At 56.0% G+C, this 22,853-nt stretch overlaps 1 protein-coding gene across 2 annotated transcripts in view; it reads right to left on the minus strand.

Annotated features, from left to right (window-relative positions):
- Window positions 1-363: 363 nt before the first annotated feature.
- RAB11FIP4 (RAB11 family interacting protein 4) overlaps window positions 364-22,853 on the minus strand; it is a 63,687-nt gene continuing 41,197 nt past the window's right edge. The window contains exons 1-13 of one of the 2 annotated variants that reach the window (XM_073565270.1): window positions 15,698-15,866; window positions 9,109-9,317; window positions 5,876-6,064; window positions 5,672-5,806; window positions 5,463-5,498; window positions 5,290-5,389; window positions 5,109-5,212; window positions 4,261-4,401; window positions 3,790-3,871; window positions 3,552-3,689; window positions 3,196-3,354; window positions 1,856-1,999; window positions 364-1,714 (exon numbers count right to left, since the gene is read on the minus strand). In XM_073565270.1, coding sequence (XP_073421371.1) covers window positions 1,598-1,714; window positions 1,856-1,999; window positions 3,196-3,354; window positions 3,552-3,689; window positions 3,790-3,871; window positions 4,261-4,401; window positions 5,109-5,212; window positions 5,290-5,389; window positions 5,463-5,498; window positions 5,672-5,806; window positions 5,876-6,064; window positions 9,109-9,317; window positions 15,698-15,754 — 1,611 coding nt within the window. In that variant the 5' untranslated portion in view covers window positions 15,755-15,866 and the 3' untranslated portion in view covers window positions 364-1,597. Of the gene's footprint in view, window positions 1,715-1,855; window positions 2,000-3,195; window positions 3,355-3,551; window positions 3,690-3,789; window positions 3,872-4,260; window positions 4,402-5,108; window positions 5,213-5,289; window positions 5,390-5,462; window positions 5,499-5,671; window positions 5,807-5,875; window positions 6,065-9,108; window positions 9,318-15,697; window positions 15,867-22,853 lie in introns of those variants that run through there. The other variant, XM_073565269.1, reaches the window with a different exon arrangement.

A 22,853-nucleotide genomic window follows, 5' to 3' on the forward strand; every position in this document is an offset into this window, starting at 1 on the left:
AGAGCGGTCCAGAGAGTCGGAGCGGTAACCTGTAGAGCGGGCCGGAGAGCCGGGGCGGTAACCTGTAGAGCGGTCCACAGTCGGAGCGGTAACCTGTACAGCGGTCCAGAGAGTTGGGGCAGTAATCTGTAGCACGGGCCGGAGACCCGGGGCAGTAACCTGTAGAGCAGGCCCGAGAGCCGGGGGCAGTAACCTGTAGAGCAATCCAGAGAGCCGGGGCAATAACCTGTAGAGTGGGCTGGAGAGCCGTGGTGGTAACCTGTAGAGCGGGCCGGAGAGTCCACCGGTACTGGAGGTAGGGGGGAGCGACAGCATGATGGGACTTGTGGTGCCAGAATGGTAGAAGATGAATAAAACAATGGATTTGATCATTGGACAGAACAAGATTTATTAAGAAAACCAGGTATCAGGGTTCGCAGACCCTCTTTTGCGGCCCGCAGGCCCTCGTACAATATGGCTGCTGCGTCCAATATTTTTTTCCTGGATTTCTTTACAATTTTATTTTTTACAACTTTCATCAAATCATGAATAAAAAAATAAATAAGTCGCCATCGTCCACATCCGAGCGCTAGAAAGGTCCGATATCTGTACAAAATAGCGGGGTCCCATGTGCCCCCACCAGAGAAGCTCATCATCTGTGACGTCACACTACAAGGACGCCGGCGGCTCGTGAGCGTCCACGTGGCACCAAGTGTACAAGTCACCGTGTATTTACACCTATGTACAGTGAGTCCGGGATGGCACCGCCGCGGCTTAAAGGCACGGCGCCAATACAAGTAACATCTACAACATACTGCCCCCTAGAGGTCACATATGTACACGAGTTCAGTGTGAGGATCACCATCTGGTGGTGACTGAGGGCAGTGCAAGTAATGGAGATGTGTGCGCTTCAAGTAGTGAGGCTATTCAGGGGGACGGGGACCCCAGATATCTTACTGTGAAAACCAGTGCAGGGGAGGAGCGTACAGGCAGCCCCCCATTGTGTGCGCAGAGGGGGAGGGTACGGGCAGCCCCCCATTGTGTGCACAGAGGGGGGAGGGTACGGGCAGCCCCCCCATTGTGTGCAGGGTGGGCGGTAGGAAGTGATGTGGGGTTATAGTGCGGTACCGATTACGAGGCAGTGACAGATCCACAACTTCCAGCGCAATTATCCATAGGAGAGGTCTGCGGCGATGGTGCCGGGCCAGTCAGACCGCGGCCCCGACTCCAGGAGCCACAAAGTGAAAGAACAAGACAAGTTCACACTCCCCGCAGAGGAGGAGGAGGCGGCGGCGTTGTGTAGTGCAAGCTAGTGTATCCAGTGGTCAGGCATACTGAATTATTCCAGTGCTTGTGGTCAGAAGTCGCCGCTCTGCCACCATGGGTCACACCAGGAAGCCCCCCAGGGTACACCAGTGTGGGGGGGTGAAATGAATCCCGGTCCTGTCACTTTACATCCACAGAGCGGCACTCGTGTGTTCCAGTCTAATCCAGTTCTGCTAGAGAAGCCTCAAGTCTTAACATAAAAAGGAAGAGGGAAGGTCTCGAGGAAGCACCGCCCCTGAGGAGCTCCGATGTAGAAAACCAGCAGAGTGTGGCACTAAGGCTGGAGCAGCGCTCAGTACTTGATCTCCAGGATGGACGGGTTATGGTCCAAGATGGCCAGAATGATCTTATCCATGTACTGGCGGAGGCGAAGGTTGATCTCCTCTTGCTCCTTTAAGGCTTCCATCAGCTAAAAGGGGGGGAAAGAACAAGTTTACATCCAAAATGTGTAACACAAGCTCCACCGTAATCCCGATCACAGACAGATGTGACCCTCCATGGTGACACAGCCTGAATCTGAGGCGGCCCGGCAGCTGTCTACAGCCCTCACCTCATCCTTGGAGGCAGAGTCGATCTCCGCAGCCAGAGACTGGGCCTTGGTTTGGGTGGATAGCAGGTTCTTGGCTTCGTACAAGCTGAGGCTCAGGATCTGCCCGTTCAGGTCGTCGTTCTGGTCCCTTAATTTCTGGTTATCCTATAGGAGAGGAGAAGGCGGCAGTTACTAAGCGGCACCCTCATCATCACCACCCTCATCATCACAATTCACATTACATATATAATGGGTAAAACTGCATCCAAAGCTGCACTCACAATTCTGCCTCATGTTATACTGTAGTCTCCTCCAGAGCTGCGCTCACAATTCTGCCTCATGTTATACTGTAGTCTCCTCCAGAGCTGCACTCACAATTCTGCCTCATGTTATACTGTAGTCTCCTCCAGAGCCGCCTCACAATTCTGCCTCATGTTATACTGTAGTCTCCTCCAGAGCTGCGCTCACAATTCTGCCTCATGTTATACTGTAGTCTCCTCCAGAGCTGCGCTCACAATTCTGCCTCATGTTATACTGTAGTCTCCTCCAGAGCCGCCTCACAATTCTGCCTCATGTTATACTGTAGTCTCCTCCAGAGCTGCACTCACAATTCTGCCTCATGTTATACTGTAGTCGCCTCCAGAGCTGCACTCACAATTCTGCCTCATGTTATACTGTAGTCACCTCCAAAGCTGCACTCACAATTCTGCTTCATGTTACACTGTAGTCACCTCCAGAGCTGCACTCACAATTCTGCTTCATGTTACACTGTAGTCACCTCCAGCGCTGCACTCACAATTCTGCCTCATGTTATACTGTAGTCCCCTCCAGAGCTGCACTCACAATTCTGCCTCATGTTATACTGTAGTCTCCTCCAGAGCTGCGCTCACAATTCTGCCTCATGTTATACTGTAGTCACCTCCAAAGCTGCACTCACAATTCTGCCTCATGTTATACTGTAGTCACCTCCAAAGCTGCGCTCACAATTCTGCTTCATGTTACACTGTAGTCACCTCCAGAGCTGCACTCACAATTCTGCCTCATGTTATACTGTAGTCTCCTCCAGAGCTGCACTCACAATTCTGCCTCATGTTATACTGTAGTCTCCTCCTCCAGAGCTGCACTCACAATTCTGCCTCATGTTATACTGTAGTCTCCTCCAGAGCTGCACTCACAATTCTGCCTCATGTTATACTGTACTCCCCTCCAGAGCTGCACTCACAATTCTGCCTCATGTTATACTGTACTCCCCTCCAGAGCTGGACTCACAATTCTGCCTCATGTTATACTGTACTCCCCTCCAGAGCTGCACTCACAATTCTGCTTTACGATCTGCCTTTGGCCGCAGGGATGTTCCTCACCTGTCTGAGGCGTCGGATCTCCTGCTCCAGCTCGGTTTCCCGGGTTTTGGCATTAAACTCATAGAGTCCGGTTGATGAGCTGCGTCCTCGGCCGGCGCGCTCACAGTCCAGGCGATAAATCTGCAGATGTTCTAGTTCTTTCCGCAAGTCCTCGATGAGCTGGAGGAGAAAGCAGAGGATGAGGCTCAATACCAGCCCTGTGAGTGGAGGTAACGAATCACACGCGGCGGCCCGGGGAAGGGGGGCAGGTCACACATGGCGATGGCCCGGGGAAGGGGGGCAGGTCACACATGGCGATGGCCCGGGGAAGGGGGGCAGGTCACACATGGCGGCGGCCCGGGCAGCATCACACGCACCTCCTGGGTAGCCTCCCGCTCCTGCTGGAACTTCTGGCGGTTCTGTCGCAGTTTGTCCATCATTTTCTTGTACAGATCCATCTCGTCTTTGAGCCGCAGACTGGTGTCCTCCAGCTTATCCGACATCCTCTGCCGCTCCTGAGGAAGAAGAGGGTGAGGGCTTATACAACACTATGCTAAAGTATGTAGGACAGTCCACACAAAGCGCACGCGCGCACACACCGGCCGCGGCACGCACCTCGTCCATCCTCTCGCTGTGGGACTTCAGTCGGGTGATCGCGGTCAGTAAATCGTCATTTTCTTCCTCCAGCTCCTGAACTCTGAATCAGAAACAGGATGTTACCCACCAGAGACTACAACTCCCATCCTCCCCCACTGCACAGTGTGGAGTCCTGACACCGCCGCAGTCTGCTCCTGAGTTATCTCCATTTCTGCACAGCAGCATGGAGTCGTGACAGGTAAGACCCCCAAATATCACCATGTCTAGTAGGGGGAGGGGAAGAAGAGGACAGAGCCGGAGGGAGGGCCGGCGGCGACAGAGCCGGAGGGAGGGAGGGCGGCGACAGAGCCGGTGGGAGGGAGGGCGGCGACAGCCGGAGCAAGAAGGATACAGCCAGGCCTCTCAGATGACCACCAAGACTCCAGAATGGTAAGTGTGCCTTGTCGGACCCTCGGCCGTCCTTCTCCTCCACACTTTATGTGGCCGTACCTGGCGTTCAGCAGCTCCATCTCCACGCTCTTCTCCTTCTCAAGGCGGTTGTATGTGTCTCTGTGACGCTTCAGCTCGTCATCCAGGATCTGCTCCGACCTCGTCTCCTGGTCCTTCAGCATCTCTTCCAGTTCATGGACTCTGCACAAAAGCAATCACTGTCACTGCCGGAATCCAACACCCCCCGACCCAGGTATAGAAACCTGTACTGTCTTATCTATGGAAAAGGGGGACAGTGCACGAGGCGGGGCACTGTGCGAGGCGCTCACCGACCCTCCAGACAGCACGCAAGGTGGGCAGTGCCCCTCAGGACAGCGGACGAGGAGGGGCACCGTGCGAGGCGGGCAGTATCCCTTCAGACAGCACGTGGCTGGCCATCACCGCCCCTCGGGGCACTGTGTGAGGTGGGCGCCGTCCCTTCGGACGAGACGGAGTACTGTGGAAGGCGGGCACCGCCCCTCGGGACAGCACGCGAGGCGGGGCAGTGCCCCTCAGGACAGCGGGCGAGGAGGGGCACCGTGCGAGGCGGGCAGTATCCCTTCAGACAGCACGTGGCTGGCCCTCACCGCCCCTCGGGGCACTGTGTGAGGTGGGCACCGTCCCTCCGGACGAGACGGAGTACTGTGGAAGGCGGGCACCGCCCCTCGGGACAGCACGCGAGGCGGGGCACCACCCGAGGCGGGCAGCACCCCTCTGGCAAGCGCGTGGCCAGTGCTCACTGCCCTTCGGGACAGCGGGCGAGGCGGCGCACAGTGCGAGGCAGGCACCACCCCTCGGGACAGCGGGCGAGGCGGCGCATCATGCGAGGCAGGCGCCGTCCCTCCAGACGGCGGGCGGCCGGCACTCACCTCAATACGAGCTGTGTATTCTCCAGCCGCAGCTTGCTCTTCACGTCTCCATTCGTCAGGTTGTCGTTCTCCAGCTCCGTCACTTTCTTCTCCAGGAAGCTGACCTATCACGAAAGTAACGTTGGCATTAGAGGAGTCCTCAGATGGGGTCACTAGCGGGATCGCCGCCCAGACCCCTCACCTTCTCAGTGATGTCATTCTCACAGGAGTCAATGCTGTCTCTGAACAAGTCCTCGGTGCTGCCATTGCTGCTGCTCAGGTTACTGGTGTTCATCAGCTGCCTGCAAGACAGCGAGGGTCACTGAGCGCCCCACCATGACTAAGGACCACCCAGCCGCCATCGCTGACCCTTACCTCCCAAATGCCGTGCTGGAGATCTTCCTGTTGGGGCTGTGAAAAGATACAAATTAAGAAAAAAGTAAAAGCCACAAGCCAATCCCAGAAAAGCTGAGACCCCATCATGTTGCACCCCAGAGATGGGGGCGTCCTACAAGGCAGAAGAGCAGAACCACCCAGGGGACAGGTCATGTACAGGAGATGGGCACTCGAGCCCCCAGCCTCACCTGTTGGCTCGGAGGTTCCTCAGTCGGGCCTCCAGGTCGTTGAGGAGGGTGATCTTCTTTGAGCACTGGCTGCAGTACATGTCCAGGATCTCGCTGTGGTAGAGGCTCCTTATCTTACGTGGCGTCTGCCCGGCACTGCAAGAAGACACAAGGTTAAAGGGTCCTACAGACACCGGACCCCACAGGACGAAGAGGGAGGGCTACCTGGAGGAGACGGAGGAGCCCAGGTCAGAGAGGGCGTTGGTCCGGCTCTCATCATCGGGGCAGGGGCTGCTCGGGGTGTAATCCACATCATCACCTTCACCGTAGTCCTCAAACTGCTCCTCGTTACTAATCAGGGAGGCCGAGGAGCGACTGGAGAAGTATGAGGAGGCCGCGGGAGTGAGGAGGCTCCTGGGAAAGATGAAACATCATGGTGAGTGACAACTGTCTGCCCCCCACCAGAAAGGGGGAGAAGGCCACAGCCCGGACCCACCACAGAAGGAGCATGTGGCTCAGACCCACCAGAAAGGGGTAGGAGGCCATAGCCCAGACACACCAGGAAGAGGGGAGGAGGCTCCTGGGAAAGATGAAACATCATGTGAGAGAAATCTGTCACCCACCAGAAAGGGGGAGGAGACGACAGCCCAGACACACCACGGGAGGACGCTCTTTGGAAAAGATGAAACACCATGGTGAGCGAAACTGTCTGCCCCCCCACCAGAAAGGGGGAGGAGGCCACAGCCCGGCCCCACCACAAAGAGGGAGGAGGCCACAGCCCGGCCCCACCACAAAGAGGGAGGAGGCCACAGCCCGGCCCCACCACAAAGAGGGAGGAGGCCACAGCCCGGCCCCACCACAAAGAGGGAGGAGGCCACAGCCCGGCCCCACCACAAAGAGGGAGGAGAGCACAGCCCAGACCCACCACAAAGAGGGAGGAGGCCACAGCCCGGCCCCACCACAAAGAGGGAGGAGGCCACAGCCCGGACCCACCACAGGAGGCTCCTGCTAAAGATGAAAAACCATCGTCAGCGACAACGGTCTGCCCCCCCACCTTCTGGGAGGAGGAAACATTCCCGGACCCACCAGTATAACAATCTGGTAGATTGTGGCTTCGGAGTCACCGAACTATCATTATGGAAAGAAGACAGCGCAGATGTGGAATGGACGCTAACAGGACGGTGCAGATGACGGGCCTTGTTGCTGTGCATTCTGTGGGTGGTTGTAGGTGAGGGCAAGAGAAGCTGATAGGTACGATGGTGAGGGCGGTAGGGGCCGATGAGTAAGACGAGGCAGGCTGATGTGGAGAGGAGACCACTACTCACGGAGCCATCAAGGGGAAAGATGGCAGATACAGAGATGGAGCCTGTATGAACGAACGGCTAATGCATGCCCGACTGGGCCTCTGCAGCAAATGAAGCCAGGGACTAAATTAGAGGCCCAACACCAGTGGACAACTTGATTGACCAGAAAAGTAGTGGTGCAGCCAACAATCTGCAGGTAATAGCAGCCAGGAAGCCGCACAGACATGCGTCAGCAGAGTCTACACTACATGTACGAGGCGGCACCGCTCAACATCCAACATCACTAATATTCAAAGAAGGAGCTCTGTGCAGGGCGAAACCTCACTGGTGTAGGACGTCCCTGCTTGAAGAAGGAGCTCTTATCAAGGCAAAACCTCACAAGTGTATGACGTCCCCGCTGGAGAAGGCGCTCTGATCAAGGCAAAACCTCACAGGTGTAGGACGTCCCCACTGGAGGAGCTCTGGTCAAGGCTAAACCTCACCGGTGTAGGACGTCCCCACTGGAGAAGGAGCTCTGATCAAGGCAAAACCTCACTGGTGTAGGACGTCCCTGCTTGAAGAAGGAGCTCTGATCAAGGCAAAACCTCACAAGTGTATGACGTCCCCGCTGGAGAAGGCGCTCTGATCAAGGCAAAACCTCACAGGTGTAGGACGTCCCCACTGGAGGAGCTCTGGTCAAGGCTAAACCTCACCGGTGTAGGACGTCCCCGCTGAAGGAGCAGCTCTGATCAAGGCAAAACCTCACAGGTGTATGACGTCCCCGCTGGAGAAGGCGCTCTGATCAAGGCAAAACCTCACAGGTGTAGGACGTCCCCACAGGAGGAGCTCTGGTCAAGGCTAAACCTCACCGGTGTAGGACGTCCCCACTGGAGGAGCTCTGATCAAGGCAAAACCTCACAGGTTTAGGACGTCCTCGCTGGAGAAGGAGCTCTGAGCAAGGCAAAACCTCACAGGTGTAGGACGTCCCCACTGGAGGAGCTCTGGTCAAGGCTAAACCTCACCGGTGTAGGACGTCCCCGCTGAAGAAGGAGCTCTGATCAAGGCAAAACCTCACAGGTGTATGACGTCCCCGCTGGAGAAGGCGCTCTGATCAAGGCAAAACCTCACAGGTGTAGGACGTCCCCACAGGAGGAGCTCTGGTCAAGGCTAAACCTCACCGGTGTAGGACGTCCCCACTGGAGGAGCTCTGATCAAGGCAAAACCTCACAGGTTTAGGACGTCCTCGCTGGAGAAGGAGCTCTGATCAAGGCAAAACCTCACAGGTGTAGGACGTCCCCGCTGGAGAAGGAGGTTTGATCAAGGCAAAACCTCACAGGTGTAGGACGTCCCCGCTGGAGGAGCTCTGATTAAGGTGAAACCTCACAGGTTTAGGACGTCCCCACTGGAGAAGGAGCTCTGATCAAGGCAAAACCTCACAGGTGTAAGACGTCCCCACTGGAGAAGGATCTCTGATCAAGGCAAAACCTCACAGGTGTAAGACGTCCCCACTGGAGAAGGAGCTCTGATCAAGGCAAAACCTCACCGGTGTAGAACGTCCCCACTAGAGAAGGAGCTCTGATCAAGGCTAAACCTCACAGGTTTAGGACGTCCCAACTGAAGAAGGCGCTCTTGATCAAGGCTAAACCTCACAGGTTTAGGATGTCCCAACTGAAGAAGGCGCTCTGATCAAGGCTAAACCTCACAGGTTTAGGATGTCCCAACTGAAGAAGGCGCTCTGATCAAGGCTAAACCTCACAGGTTTAGGACGTCCCCACTGAAGAAGGCGCTCTGATCAAGGCTAAACCTCACAGGTTTAGGACGTCCCCACTGGAGAACGAATTCTGATTTGGCAAAACCTCACAGGTTTAGGACGTCTGAAGAAGGAGCTCTGATCAAGGCGAAACCTCACAGGTTTAGGACGTCCCCACTGAAGAAGGCGCTCTGATCAAGGCTAAACCTCACAGGTTTAGGACGTCCCCACTGGAGAACGAATTCTGATTTGGCAAAACCTCACAGGTTTAGGACGTCTGAAGAAGGAGCTCTGATCAAGGCGAAACCTCACAGGTGTATGGTGCTGGAGGAATATTTTTCCCACAGGCTGTCACCCAGTGAGGAAGTCTTCCCTTACACTTAATGATGGATTAGGGGGCGCTGCAGACATTTCTTCTCACTTACTGATCTCCAGGGAGGTAAAGTCCCCCCAGATCTTTGCCGTCATCTCCCCGACATTCATCGGAGGCCTCCGAGCTCTGGGTGCTCTCGATGGCGCTGTCCAGGTCCGACTCATGGTGGCCAAGGGTTATACCGTCCTCCTCATGGTAGAGCTCAGAGTCGCTGTCCGCGCCGTCTGCGTTCACGTACATCCCATGTGTGAGGTCAGAGCTCTGCAACACAACAAGGGCAATGAGCACAGCGAAACGCATGAATGCACGGGGTCTGACAACAGCCTCATGTGGAGACCCTGGCTCCAGCCATGTGTCACCTCCTGATACAATCACTGATGCCCCCTCCACTGACTCACAGCTGTGTGACCACTGTGCATAGGCAGAAAGCTGACAGTCAGCACCACCGGTGGGAGAGGGGCCCTGGAAGATCTGCAGCAGCAAAACCAGAAATCCGAGCAAAACTGCAGGAAGCCCAGAAAGAGACTCTGCCCGACATCGGGGCAGCACAGACTGCATCCAAGCTCCGCGGCATCTCAGGGATAGGATTAGATACACGGCTCAGCAGTCAGTATCACACAGGAGAGAATTAGATACACTGCTCAGCAGTCCGTATCACACAGGAGAGGATTAGATACACGGCTCAGCAGTCAGTATCACACAGGAGAGAATTAGATACACTGCTCAGCAGTCCGTATCACACAGGAGAGGATTAGATACACGGCTCAGCAGTCAGTATCACACAGGAGAGAATTAGATACACTGCTCAGCAGTCCGTATCACACAGGAGAGGATTAGATACACGGCTCAGCAGTCCGTATCACACAGGAGAGGATTAGATACACGGCTCAGCAGTCAGTATCACACAGGAGAGAATTAGATACACGGCTCAGCAGTCCGTATCACACAGGAGAGGATTAGATACACGGCTCAGCAGTCCGTATCACACAGGAGAGGATTAGATACACGGCTCAGCAGTCAGTATCACACAGGAGAGAATTAGATACACGGCTCAGCAGTCAGTATCACACAGGAGAGGATTAGATACACGGCTCAGCAGTCAGTATCACACAGGATAGGATTAGCTACACGGCTCAGCAGGCAGTATCACACAGGATAGGATTAGATACACGGCTCAGCAGTCAGTATCACACAGGAGAGGATTAGATACACGGCTCAGCAGTCAGTATCACACAGGAGAGGATTAGATACACGGCTCAGCAGTCAGTATCACACAGGAGAGGATTAGATACACGGCTCAGCAGTCAGTATCACACAGGATAGGATTAGATACTAGGCTCAGCAGTCAGTATCACACAGGATAGGATTAGATACTAGGCTCAGCAGTCAGTATTACACAGGATAGGATTAGATACACTGATCAGCAGTCAGTATCACACAGGAGAGGATTAGATACACGGCTCAGCAGTCAGTATCACACAGGATAGGATTAGATGCACGGCTCAGCACACAGTATCACACAGGATAGGATTAGATGCACGGCTCAGCACACAGTATCACACAGGAGAGGATTAGATACACGGCTCAGCAGTCAGTATCACACAGGAGAGGATTATATACATGGCTGAGCAGTCAGTATCACACAGGATAGGATTAGATACACGGCTCAGCAGACAGTATCACACAGGAGAGGATTAGATACACGGCTCAGCAGACAGTATCACACAGGATAGGATTAGATACACGGCTCAGCAGTCAGTAGCACACAGGAGAGGATTAGATACACAGCTCAGCAGTCAGTAGCACACAGGAGAGGATTAGATACACGGCTCAGCAGTCAGTATCACACAGGATAGGATTAGATACACTTTGCTCCCCCGTGTCCCCCCCTCTTTCCTCGGTGATTTCTCCCCCATGTCCCCCCTCTTTCCCCGGTGATTGCTCCCCCGTGTCACCCCTCTTTCCCCGGTGATTGCTCCCCCGTGTCCCCCCTCTTTCCTCGGTGATTGCTCCCCCGTGTCCCCCCTCTTTCCCCGGTGATTGCTCCCCCGTGTCCCCCCTCTTTCCTCGGTGATTGCTCCCCCGTGTCCCCCCTCTTTCCCCGGTGATTACTCCCCCGTGTCCCCCCTCTTTCCCCGGTGATTACTCCCCCGTGTCCCCCCTCTTTCCCCGGTGATTGCTCCCCGTGTCCCCCCTCTTTCCCCGGTGATTGCTCCCCGTGTCCCCCCTCTTTCCCCGGTGATTGCTCCCCCGTGTCCCCCCTCTTTCCCCGGTGATTGCTCCCCGTGTCCCCCTTCTTTCCCCGGTGATTGCTCCCCGTGTCCCCCCTCTTTCCCCGGTGATTACTCCCCCGTGTCCCCCCTCTTTCCCCGGTGATTGCTCCCCGTGTCCCCCCTCTTTCCCCGGTGATTACTCCCCGTGTCCCCCCTCTTTCCCCGGTGATTGCTCCCCGTGTCCCCCTTCTTTCCCCGGTGATTGCTCCCCGTGTCCCCCCTCTTTCCCCGGTGATTACTCCCCCGTGTCCCCCCTCTTTCCCCGGTGATTGCTCCCCGTGTCCCCCCTCTTTCCCCGGTGATTACTCCCCGTGTCCCCCCTCTTTCCCCGGTGATTACTCCCCGTGTCCCCCCTCTTTCCCCGGTGATTGCTCCCCGTGTCCCCCCTCTTTCCCCGGTGATTGCTCCCCCGTGTCCCCCCTCTTTCCCCGGTGATTACTCCCCGTGTCTCCCCTCTTTCCCCGGTGATTACTCCCCGTGTCCCCCCTCTTTCCTCGGTGATTATTCCCCGTGTCCCCCCTCTTTCCTCGGTGATTACTCCCCGTGTCCCCCCTCTTTCCCCGGTGATTGCTCCCCGTGTCCCCCCTCTTTCCCCGGTGATTGCTCCCCCGTGTCCCCCCTCTTTCCCCGGTGATTACTCCCCGTGTCCCCCCTCTTTCCCCGGTGATTGCTCCCCGTGTCCCCCCTCTTTCCCCGGTGATTGCTCCCCCGTGTCCCCCCTCTTTCCCCGGTGATTGCTCCCCCGTGTCCCCCCTCTTTCCTCGGTGATTGCTCCCCCGTGTCACCCCTCTTTCCCCGGTGATTACTCCCCGTGTCACCCCTCTTTCCCCGGTGATTGCTCCCCCGTGTCCCCCCTCTTTCCCCGGTGATTGCTCCCCCGTGTCCCCCCTCTTTCCCCGGTGATTGCTCCCCCGTGTCCCCCCTCTTTCCCCGGTGATTACTCCCCCGTGTCCCCCCTCTTTCCCCGGTGATTGCTCCCCGTGTCCCCCCTCTTTCCCCGGTGATTGCTCCCCGTGTCCCCCCTCTTTCCCCGGTGATTGCTCCCCCGTGTCCCCCCTCTTTCCCCGGTGATTGCTCCCCGTGTCCCCCTTCTTTCCCCGGTGATTGCTCCCCGTGTCCCCCCTCTTTCCCCGGTGATTACTCCCCCGTGTCCCCCCTCTTTCCCCGGTGATTGCTCCCCGTGTCCCCCCTCTTTCCCCGGTGATTACTCCCCGTGTCCCCCCTCTTTCCCCGGTGATTACTCCCCGTGTCCCCCCTCTTTCCCCGGTGATTGCTCCCCGTGTCCCCCTTCTTTCCCCGGTGATTGCTCCCCGTGTCCCCCCTCTTTCCCCGGTGATTGCTCCCCCGTGTCCCCCCTCTTTCCCCGGTGATTGCTCCCCCGTGTCCCCCCTCTTTCCCCGGTGATTGCTCCCCCGTGTCCCCCCTCTTTCCCCGGTGATTACTCCCCCGTGTCCCCCCTCTTTCCCCGGTGATTGCTCCCCGTGTCCCCCCTCTTTCCCCGGTGATTGCTCCCCGTGTCCCCCCTCTTTCCCCGGTGATTGCTCCCCCGTGTCCCCCCTCTTTCCCCGGTGATTGCTCCCCGTGTCCCCCTTCTTTCCCCGGTGATTGCTCCCCGTGTCCCCCCTCTTTCCCCGGTGATTACTCCCCCGTGTCCCCCCTCTTTCCCCGGTGATTACTCCCCCGTGTCCCCCCTCTTTCCCCGGTGATTACTCCCCCGTGTCCCCCCTCTTTCCCCGGTGATTACTCCCCGTGTCCCCCCTCTTTCCCCGGTGATTGCTCCCCGTGTCCCCCTTCTTTCCCCGGTGATTGCTCCCCGTGTCCCCCCTCTTTCCCCGGTGATTACTCCCCCGTGTCCCCCCTCTTTCCCCGGTGATTACTCCCCGTGTCTCCCCTCTTTCCCCGGTGATTGCTCCCCGTGTCCCCCCTCTTTCCCCGGTGATTACTCCCCGTGTCCCCCCTCTTTCCCCGGTGATTGCTCCCCGTGTCCCCCCTCTTTCCCCGGTGATTGCTCCCCCGTGTCCCCCCTCTTTCCCCGGTGATTACTCCCCGTGTCTCCCCTCTTTCCCCGGTGATTACTCCCCGTGTCCCCCCTCTTTCCCCGGTGATTACTCCCCGTGTCCCCCCTCTTTCCTCGGTGATTACTCCCCGTGTCCCCCCTCTTTCCCCGGTGATTACTCCCCGTGTCCCCCCTCTTTCCCCGGTGATTACTCCCCGTGTCCCCCCTCTTTCCCCGGTGATTGCTCCCCCGTGTCCCCCCTCTTTCCCCGGTGATTGCTCCCCGTGTCCCCCCTCTTTCCCCGGTGATTACTCCCCGTGTCCCCCCTCTTTCCCCGGTGATTGCTCCCCGTGTCCCCCTTCTTTCCCCGGTGATTGCTCCCCGTGTCCCCCCTCTTTCCCCGGTGATTACTCCCCCGTGTCCCCCCTCTTTCCCCGGTGATTACTCCCCGTGTCCCCCCTCTTTCCCCGGTGATTACTCCCCCGTGTCCCCCCTCTTTCCCCGGTGATTACTCCCCGTGTCCCCCCTCTTTCCCCGGTGATTGCTCCCCGTGTCCCCCTTCTTTCCCCGGTGATTACTCCCCGTGTCCCCCCTCTTTCCCCGGTGATTGCTCCCCGTGTCCCCCTTCTTTCCCCGGTGATTACTCCCCGTGTCCCCCCTCTTTCCCCGGTGATTGCTCCCCGTGTCCCCCTTCTTTCCCCGGTGATTGCTCCCCGTGTCCCCCTTCTTTCCCCGGTGATTGCTCCCCGTGTCCCCCCTCTTTCCCCGGTGATTACTCCCCCGTGTCCCCCCTCTTTCCCCGGTGATTACTCCCCGTGTCCCCCCTCTTTCCCCGGTGATTGCTCCCCGTGTCCCCCCTCTTTCCCCGGTGATTACTCCCCGTGTCCCCCCTCTTTCCCCGGTGATTGCTCCCCGTGTCCCCCCTCTTTCCCCGGTGATTGCTCCCCGTGTCCCCCTTCTTTCCCCGGTGATTGCTCCCCGTGTCCCCCTTCTTTCCCCGGTGATTGCTCCCCGTGTCCCCCCTCTTTCCCCGGTGATTACTCCCCCGTGTCCCCCCTCTTTCCCCGGTGATTACTCCCCCGTGTCCCCCCTCTTTCCCCGGTGATTACTCCCCGTGTCCCCCCTCTTTCCCCGGTGATTACTCCCCGTGTCCCCCCTCTTTCCCCGGTGATTGCTCCCCCGTGTCCCCCCTCTTTCCCCGGTGATTACTCCCCCGTGTCCCCCCTCTTTCCCCGGTGATTACTCCCCGTGTCCCCCCTCTTTCCCCGGTGATTGCTCCCCGTGTCCCCCTTCTTTCCCCGGTGATTGCTCCCCGTGTCCCCCCTCTTTCCCCGGTGATTACTCCCCCGTGTCCCCCCTCTTTCCCCGGTGATTACTCCCCGTGTCTCCCCTCTTTCCCCGGTGATTACTCCCCGTGTCTCCCCTCTTTCCCCGGTGATTACTCCCCCGTGTCCCCCCTCTTTCCCCGGTGATTACTCCCCGTGTCCCCCCTCTTTCCCCGGTGATTGCTCCCCGTGTCTCCCCTCTTTCCCCGGTGATTACTCCCCGTGTCCCCCCTCTTTCCCCGGTGATTACTCCCCCGTGTCCCCCCTCTTTCCCCGGTGATTACTCCCCGTGTCTCCCCTCTTTCCCCGGTGATTACTCCCCGTGTCCCCCCTCTTTCCCCGGTGATTACTCCCCGTGTCCCCCCTCTTTCCCCGGTGATTACTCCCCGTGTCCCCCCTCTTTCCCCGGTGATTACTCCCCGTGTCCCCCCTCTTTCCCCGGTGATTGCTCCCCGTGTCCCCCCTCTTTCCCCGGTGATTACTCCCCGTGTCCCCCCTCTTTCCCCGGTGACTGCTCCCCGTGTCCCCCCTCTTTCCCCGGTGATTACTCCCCCGTGTCCCCCCTCTTTCCCCGGTGATTACTCCCCGTGTCTCCCCTCTTTCCCCGGTGATTACTCCCCGTGTCCCCCCTCTTTCCCCGGTGATTACTCCCCGTGTCTCCCCTCTTTCCCCGGTGATTACTCCCCGTGTCCCCCCTCTTTCCCCGGTGATTACTCCCCGTGTCCCCCCTCTTTCCCCGGTGATTGCTCCCCGTGTCCCCCCTCTTTCCCCGGTGATTACTCCCCGTGTCCCCCCTCTTTCCCCGGTGATTGCTCCCCGTGTCCCCCCTCTTTCCCCGGTGATTACTCCCCGTGTCCCCCCTCTTTCCCCGGTGACTGCTCCCCGTGTCCCCCCTCTTTCCCCGGTGATTACTCCCCGTGTCTCCCCTCTTTCCCCGGTGATTGCTCCCCGTGTCCCCCCTCTTTCCCCGGTGATTACTCCCCGTGTCCCCCCTCTTTCCCCGGTGACTGCTCCCCGTGTCCCCCCTCTTTCCCCGGTGTCTCTCACCTCGGGGCGGCCGTCACTCGCGCTGTACCGGGGGCTGCGGCTGATCTGGGCCGACATTCGCGGCGGCCGTTGATCTCAGGCTTTGTAGTGAGATCAGACACCGCAGCCTCAGCCCCGCCCCCGTCACCTAGAGACCGGAGACCCCGCCCACAGCAGGATGTGACCAATAGTGGAAGAGGAAGTGCTGGCACGCTCATTACAGCTCCGCCCCCGTCACCTAGAGACCGGAGACCCCGCCCACAGCAGGATGTGACCAATAGTGGAAGAGGAAGTGCTGGCACGCTCATTACAGCTCCGCCCCCGTCACCTAGAGACCGGAGACCCCGCCCACAGCAGGATGTGACCAATAGTGGAAGAGGAAGTGCTGGCACGCTCATTACAGCTCCGCCCCCGTCACCTAGAGACCGGAGACCCCGCCCACAGCAGGATGTGACCAATAGTGGAAGAGGAAGTGCTGGCACGCTCATTACAGCTCCGCCCCCGTCACCTAGAGACCGGAGACCCCGCCCACAGCAGGATGTGACCAATAGTGGAAGAGGAAGTGCTGGCACGCTCATTACAGCTCCGCCCCCGGCACCTAGATACCGGAGACCCCGCCCACAGCAGGATGTGACCAATAGTGGAAGAGGAAGTGCTGGCACGCTCATTACAGCTCCGCCCCCGTCACCTAGAGACCGGAGACCCCGCCCACAGCAGGATGTGACCAATAGTGGAAGAGGAAGTGCTGGCACGCTCATTACAGCTCCGCCCCCGTCACCTAGAGACCGGAGACCCCGCCCACAGCAGGATGTGACCAATAGTGGAAGAGGAAGTGCTGGCACGCTCATTACAGCTCCGCCCCCGGCACCTAGATACCGGAGACCCCGCCCACAGCAGGATGTGACCAATAGAGGAAGAGTTAGCCCACTATCACCGCCCCTCAACCGATTAATAGAGAAAGGGCCGCCCACTCACCGCGGGGCCCTCGCCGCGCTGACACAGCTAGCTTGGTACGGTGTCACACGAGTCCAGGGAGGCACCCCACTCGCTCACAACCCTGACAGGCTCAGGGACCCCTTTCACTAGCCCCAGTGAAGCAGTGCTGCCTGCCCGGTAGGACTGCCTCCAGTTCCTCGTTGGATATATAGGGTTATATCAGGCCAGAAACCAGCCCCGGTAGTATTGGAAGTTAATCCGATAAATGGTCGTGTGCATCATGTTGCCTCGGGCGCACGGTGCAGTATCTACATATACAGTGATCAGTGTAGGGATGAGGAAGGGACAGGAAGACTATTTCAGTAAAATGTCCAGGCTGGTTTATTAAGTCTTCATAAACTGCACAGGAAGCCAAACAGACAGCACAAGGTAAGCGATCCTTACAGGATCGCGGTGTCGCCCGCTCAGGACAGTGTCCGGTTCTTCAGGCCTTGGCACAGACCAACAACAGGAGATCCGCGCAGCTCCAGACTCTGAATGAGACACTTGGCCTCCATCTTATCTGAGAAACCACACCCCTAGTGTGTGGCTATGTGTACAGTCGTTCTCACCCATGACTGCTCGTAAAAGCCACCGGCCCCGATACGCCCTGTTAACTCTCTAAGCACTATATGTGCTGGAGCATGCTATGCTGGGCTTCCATAACCGAAGCTACCAGCCTCCATGACACATCTCCCCTCAATGTCCAGCAGCCAATTTACATACCTGCCCTCTGCCCAGAGCTTGGCATCTTCTGCCATCAATCAGTGGGCGTCAGCTAGTCATGTGTCAGTCGAAAGAGCCGGCTCCCTGCTGTGAACTATGGGAGCCGGCACTCCAGTGAGAGACTAAAATCCCTGAATGGCTCTCACTGGGCCTAAAATCCCTATGTGCAGCAGGCGTAACTCCGCCCACCCGGACAAAACTCTGCCCACTCAGCAAACTGGTTAATAGAAAGTGGGCGGAGTTTCAGAAGCCTGCACATGTAAGCCGGCTCTTTTTGGTGAGCGGAGCCATGAGAGCCAGATCACCAAAAAGAGCCGGACTGCCCATCACTAGCGTCAGCACTGCCATTCAGTTTCCCTTGGCTGTGCTCTACATGGAAGCTAAATCCTGAAGTGCTAGGAACCACCTGGTCAATCAAGCATTGTCCCCTTTCTTCTCCCTCTTCCACCATAGTGGGGCATGGTCTTGACACTAGCCTAAACTTCCTAAGAGTTAGTATCTAAGAGAGTCCAACGCCCACTTGATGGCCAAGCGTTCCTTCTGCACTATGGAGGAATTCGCACAGGATGACAACTTCCGACTCAGACTCATTATGGGGTGCTCTTCCCCGTTCACCTCTAGACAGCAGCCAGCCTGACATCTGACGTGTCCGTCTGGACCACAAGCTCCTTGGAGAAATTAGGTGCTACCAGCACCGGCTGTTACACAGGGCCTAGCTTCAGTTCCTGGAAGGCAGTCTCAGCTTCTGGAGACCACTTAGCCATAGGCGACTTTGTCCCTTGTAAGGAGGTCCGTCAGAGGGGTGGCTATCATGGCATAGTTAGGGATAAACTGGCGGTAATAATCCACAATGACCAGCAACGCTCTGACCTGCTTCTTTGAGAGGGGTTGTGGCCAACTCTCTATCACATAAACTTTATTTATTTGGGGCTTTATTTTGCCTCTGCCCAGGACACAGCCCAAGTATTTAGCTTCCTCCATTTCCTTGGCATATTTCTTCAGGTTTATAGAAACCCCACCTTCCGTAGAGCATCAAGTATCGCTTGGAGTTTGCTCAGATGGCTTCCCCAATTCTGGCTGAAGATCACGATGTCATCTAGGTAGACCACTGTGTACCTCTTTTGGGGAGCTAGGAATCCGGTCCATGCCTTTCTGGAATGTGGCTGGAGCTCCTTGTAACTCAAACGGCATCCTTGTGTACTATAAGCATCCATCTGGCATGGAGAAGGCAGTCTTCTACTTGGTGTCTTGGGACATGGGAATTTGCTAATACCCTTTTGTGAGGTCAAGGGTGGTAATGTACCAGGCTGGCCCCTGGGTGGTAATGTACCGGGCCAGCCCCTAGCCTTTCAATCAATTCATCGACACGGGGCATTGGGTATGTATCGAACTTGGAGACCTGATTCAGCTTCCTATAGTCATAGCAAAACCACCATTCTCCATCTGGTTTGGCACTAAGACTAATGGACTGGACCAGCCAATCTTGGATTCCACGATGACTCCAAGGCTCAGCATTCTCTTCACCTCTTTCGAGATCACCGCTTGGGGTACTTCGGGAATCCGATTCGGCTTCAAGTTTACCTGGATATGAGGCTCCGTCAGAATTTCATGCTCTATGATCTGAGTACAACCTGATAGATTTACCAGTGACTGTTGCGTGGGTTTGTAAGTGTGGTAATTCCCTTCCCTCCTCTTACTATGGCTTTTCCCCGTCCTCCACTCCCCGGTGCATTCCTCGGTTATATGTGAGTGAATATTTGTATGCGTGGTATTTTCAGTTTACCCTTGTTTGTGTTGCCTTGTTTGTTGGGTTTGTGTACTGCGGTGCATGGCAGCTCCATTCTTCCCTGGGTGGGGGAAGAGAACAGACTAAGGGCTGATTCAGAAGAGGGTGGAGGCCCTGGCTTCTTCACCTTCAGAAGTGTTCTGGGGAATAGGGCAAGCTAGGGTGCCCTCTTAGTGTTAGTGCCAGGGAAGGAGCGCCTGGTCCCGGGTCACCCGACAGCTGAGTTGTGACACAGACTTGACGAGGGGTTCCACTAGATCCATGACTATGGCACCTCAATGATGGACAATTTCACTAAAGGGCTATGAAAGCTGGCAAGTACGACAGGACCTACAAAAGAACCACAAATTCTTGGTGACTACTGGGTCAGTAGGACTTCTGGAGGATCCGTTCCTGGGTTTTTTTCTACCCGCAGATGATTACCTAACACATGAGTATGGGCCATATCTAACACCTTGTGTCTGGACGGCCCTGGCTACAGTAACTGCTTGATTACCTCCCCTCTCAGCTTGGTGACCCAATATAGTAACTCCCCATTCATGGCAAAATACATATATCGGAGGTCAGCCACTGGCTTTGAGCAACACCATTAAGTACCGTCACATTATCAAATGCGCCCTTTAGAGTTAAATCCCTGAGTTGTGCAGTTCCAAAGTTTCCCTCGGACACCTCCAGCTCAGAGATGTTGGCCTCCATGGATGCTTCCTCATCCTCATCGTCAGGATTCTTTAGGAGCGACCTGGCTGTTATCCGGGCAACCAGATGTCCTCAACCCCACAAGTTACAAAACAATGGAAAGTCCCACCTTATTATAACAGGGTGCAATAGGTCCTTGACTACGCCCACCTCATGGGACTCTGTGCCACATTTTGTGTCTGACCACTCGGGCCACAAGGTAGTCCTTTGCGTCCCCATGGATATAGTAGACGCCCACCAACTTCCCAAGAATTAGCCGATGAGGAATTGTGGCCCTTACTACGGTTACCAAATTCCTCAAGCCCAACAGGCCAGTCATTTGCACTCCATTCACTGATACGGGACATGCCTGCGGTCCCTCGCTTGACTGAGGGACAGCACTGCAGGCAGGATATGCAAAATAAGAGCAGCGCCGTCCTGTGCTGCAGTCCACTGGCTCGGTGGTCATGGGGCAACGGGCAGCTATGTGACCTGGGAATGACACCTCCAACAAATTGCATTGTTAGAGCTTTTGGCAACAACTCGGATGCCTCCTGGGCTCTTGGACGCCCCCAGATGTGACTCTAGCTCCCCTCTTTATGGTGTCGGCCCCACTTTGGGAACCCCTTGCTTCCCCAAGGAACTCTCGACTGCCTGGTACCTTTCACCAGGCCTACCAGGTCATCGGCATTACAGAGATCTCCCTGGAAAACCCAGGATTGCACCGGCCTTGGAGGGGACTATATGAACCTGTCCATGAAGACTCTCTCCACCATCTGCGCTGGGGAGGAAGATTCAGGTTGCAACCACTTTTGGACCAGGTGTAGGAGGTCAAACATTTGGGTCTGGGGAGTTTTGCCACTGGAATAGGCCCAGTGGTGCATCCATTGCGCTCTGACAGTCACTCCTAAGCGCACCAAGATCTCAGTTTTCAACTTGGCGGAATCTTTTTGCAACCTTCAAGGCCATAATAGGCCTTTTGTGGCTCCCCTGATAAATATGATGCCAGAGCCTTCACCTGCTGCTTCGGAAGCAATTTCTCCTGTTCCACCACCCTTTCCAACACATTTAAGAACGCCTCGACGTCATCACCAGGGGTCATCTTTTTTGAGGCTCTCCTTACTGTCTTCCTCACTTGTGAGTCATCACTTCGACCTGGAGGTGGGTCGGTTGCCCTGCAACGGATCGCCTAGGCTAGGAGTTCTATCTGCTGCTGTTGTCACTGCTGATGCAGCTTTTGCCACTGCTGTTGATGCTGCTGCATATCTTTTGCTGCTGGAGATCAGCCTGCATCCGTTGCTTTATCAACTCCACCATGTTGACTTTCGCTCCTGCAGTTGCTTCCATCCAGGACTTGCGGTATCTCTGCCCCTCGGGATTCGTACCCATGCTCCCAATTGTAGGGTTTACTCGCTCAGCTGTGGTTGAGGTACGCACAGGAAAACCGTTTCATTAACACTAGAACTACCGGAGGGGTCATTTTGACCCTTTTGCTATTTTTCCTATGATTTCTAAAATTTTAACAAATGAGTTCTGACTTTTTGTGACTTTTATTTATTCATGGTAGTGTATATTTTAGGACACAAAAATGAAATGTAACTTTTTCAGGAGCCCGGATTTTACAATTCATACCTATAAGTACTGAAGGGGTCAATTTTACCCCATACATAAAAGAAGTAGTAGGCAAGACACCTAATATTAGAGTACAGAAAATCACAGTGCTTCTCCCTAGTTGTAGAGTGTAATTGTATCTTTGCATATCAGGTGTCACGGTCACGTGTGTCTGGACGCAGCGAGTACCGCAAGGCGAACCCGTGACACGCGTGACCCTGGATACACCGCCTCTAGTAGGGCGAATTTAAATAATAAAACGTGCATCTGGATACACCGCCTCCAACTGGCGAATTTAGGTAATACACGTTATAAAACAGTAGTCTGGAAACCCCGCCTCCAGTAAGGTGAATTTAAATAATAAAGGGGAAACCTGGGTAACAATAACAATGGTGGGCCCTGCGATAGGGAATAGGGACGTGGAGACCTCCTGAGCTCCCCTGAGCCAGTGTCCCTGCATTCCTAACGTTCCCTATGCCGGTTCCGCACCGGGCGACGCACGAGTACCTCAAACCCTGACTCGCCCTGCACCTAAACCCTCACTAGGGAATTGGTCGGTGCGGAAACTAATCCCACCACTGCACTAAACACATAAGGGAAAATGACAATACAGGGGAACACCACTTAGCTTTGCTCTGCTTATGCTCCCTGCAACAGAGCCCACCACCTGCATGCATCTTCAATCGGATCCATCACCATAACCGGATCCATCACCATAGTGCAGCCTTGGAGCAGAGTCCACCACCAGTTGCAGCTGTCCAGTAACAGAGTCCCAAAGATGAGTCCAGCTTCTGCCAAAAAGTCCAGCATGCTTGAGTTCAACTTTTCTGCCAATAAGTCCAGCATGCTTGAGTCCAGTTTTCAGCAACCAAGTCCAGCATGCTGAGTGCAACTCTCACCATAGTCGCCACTCCACCAAGCCATGCAAGCACCTCCTGCTGACACCATAAACTGCGACTCCACCACGCCATGCCAGCCCTTCTTGCAGACCACATCGTTGGACTCCACCAATCCATGCCAGTACTCCTTGCAGACTCCAAAGCTGCCACTCGTCCCCTCTGGCTGGGCTGCCCAGGACTCTAGCTCAGCTCCATCTTTCACCCAAGCTTCCTTATAAATGACTAACTATCACCAACACTGATCAACACACCTGACACTCTTTTATAGAGCGTCACACCTGATTTGTAATTACGTGCACATTAAACCAAAGAACTAAAGTGCGATACCACTCACCACCACCGGGGCAAGTTAGAACAAACGACACCACGTGTAATAATTCTAATGGCCACCGGGGGCAATCAACCCACTTTGGCACCAAGCCACAGGAAAAAAAGTTCACTTTGTCCATTTACTTGTCAGATCCACCTTGGATCATGACATCAGGGATGATTCAGCATTTTGTTT

Source organism: Dendrobates tinctorius, unplaced genomic scaffold (assembly GCF_039654945.1).
Source record: "Dendrobates tinctorius isolate UK_male_01 unplaced genomic scaffold, ASM3965494v1 ptg000631l, whole genome shotgun sequence".
NCBI classification, from domain to species: domain Eukaryota; kingdom Metazoa; phylum Chordata; class Amphibia; order Anura; family Dendrobatidae; genus Dendrobates; species Dendrobates tinctorius.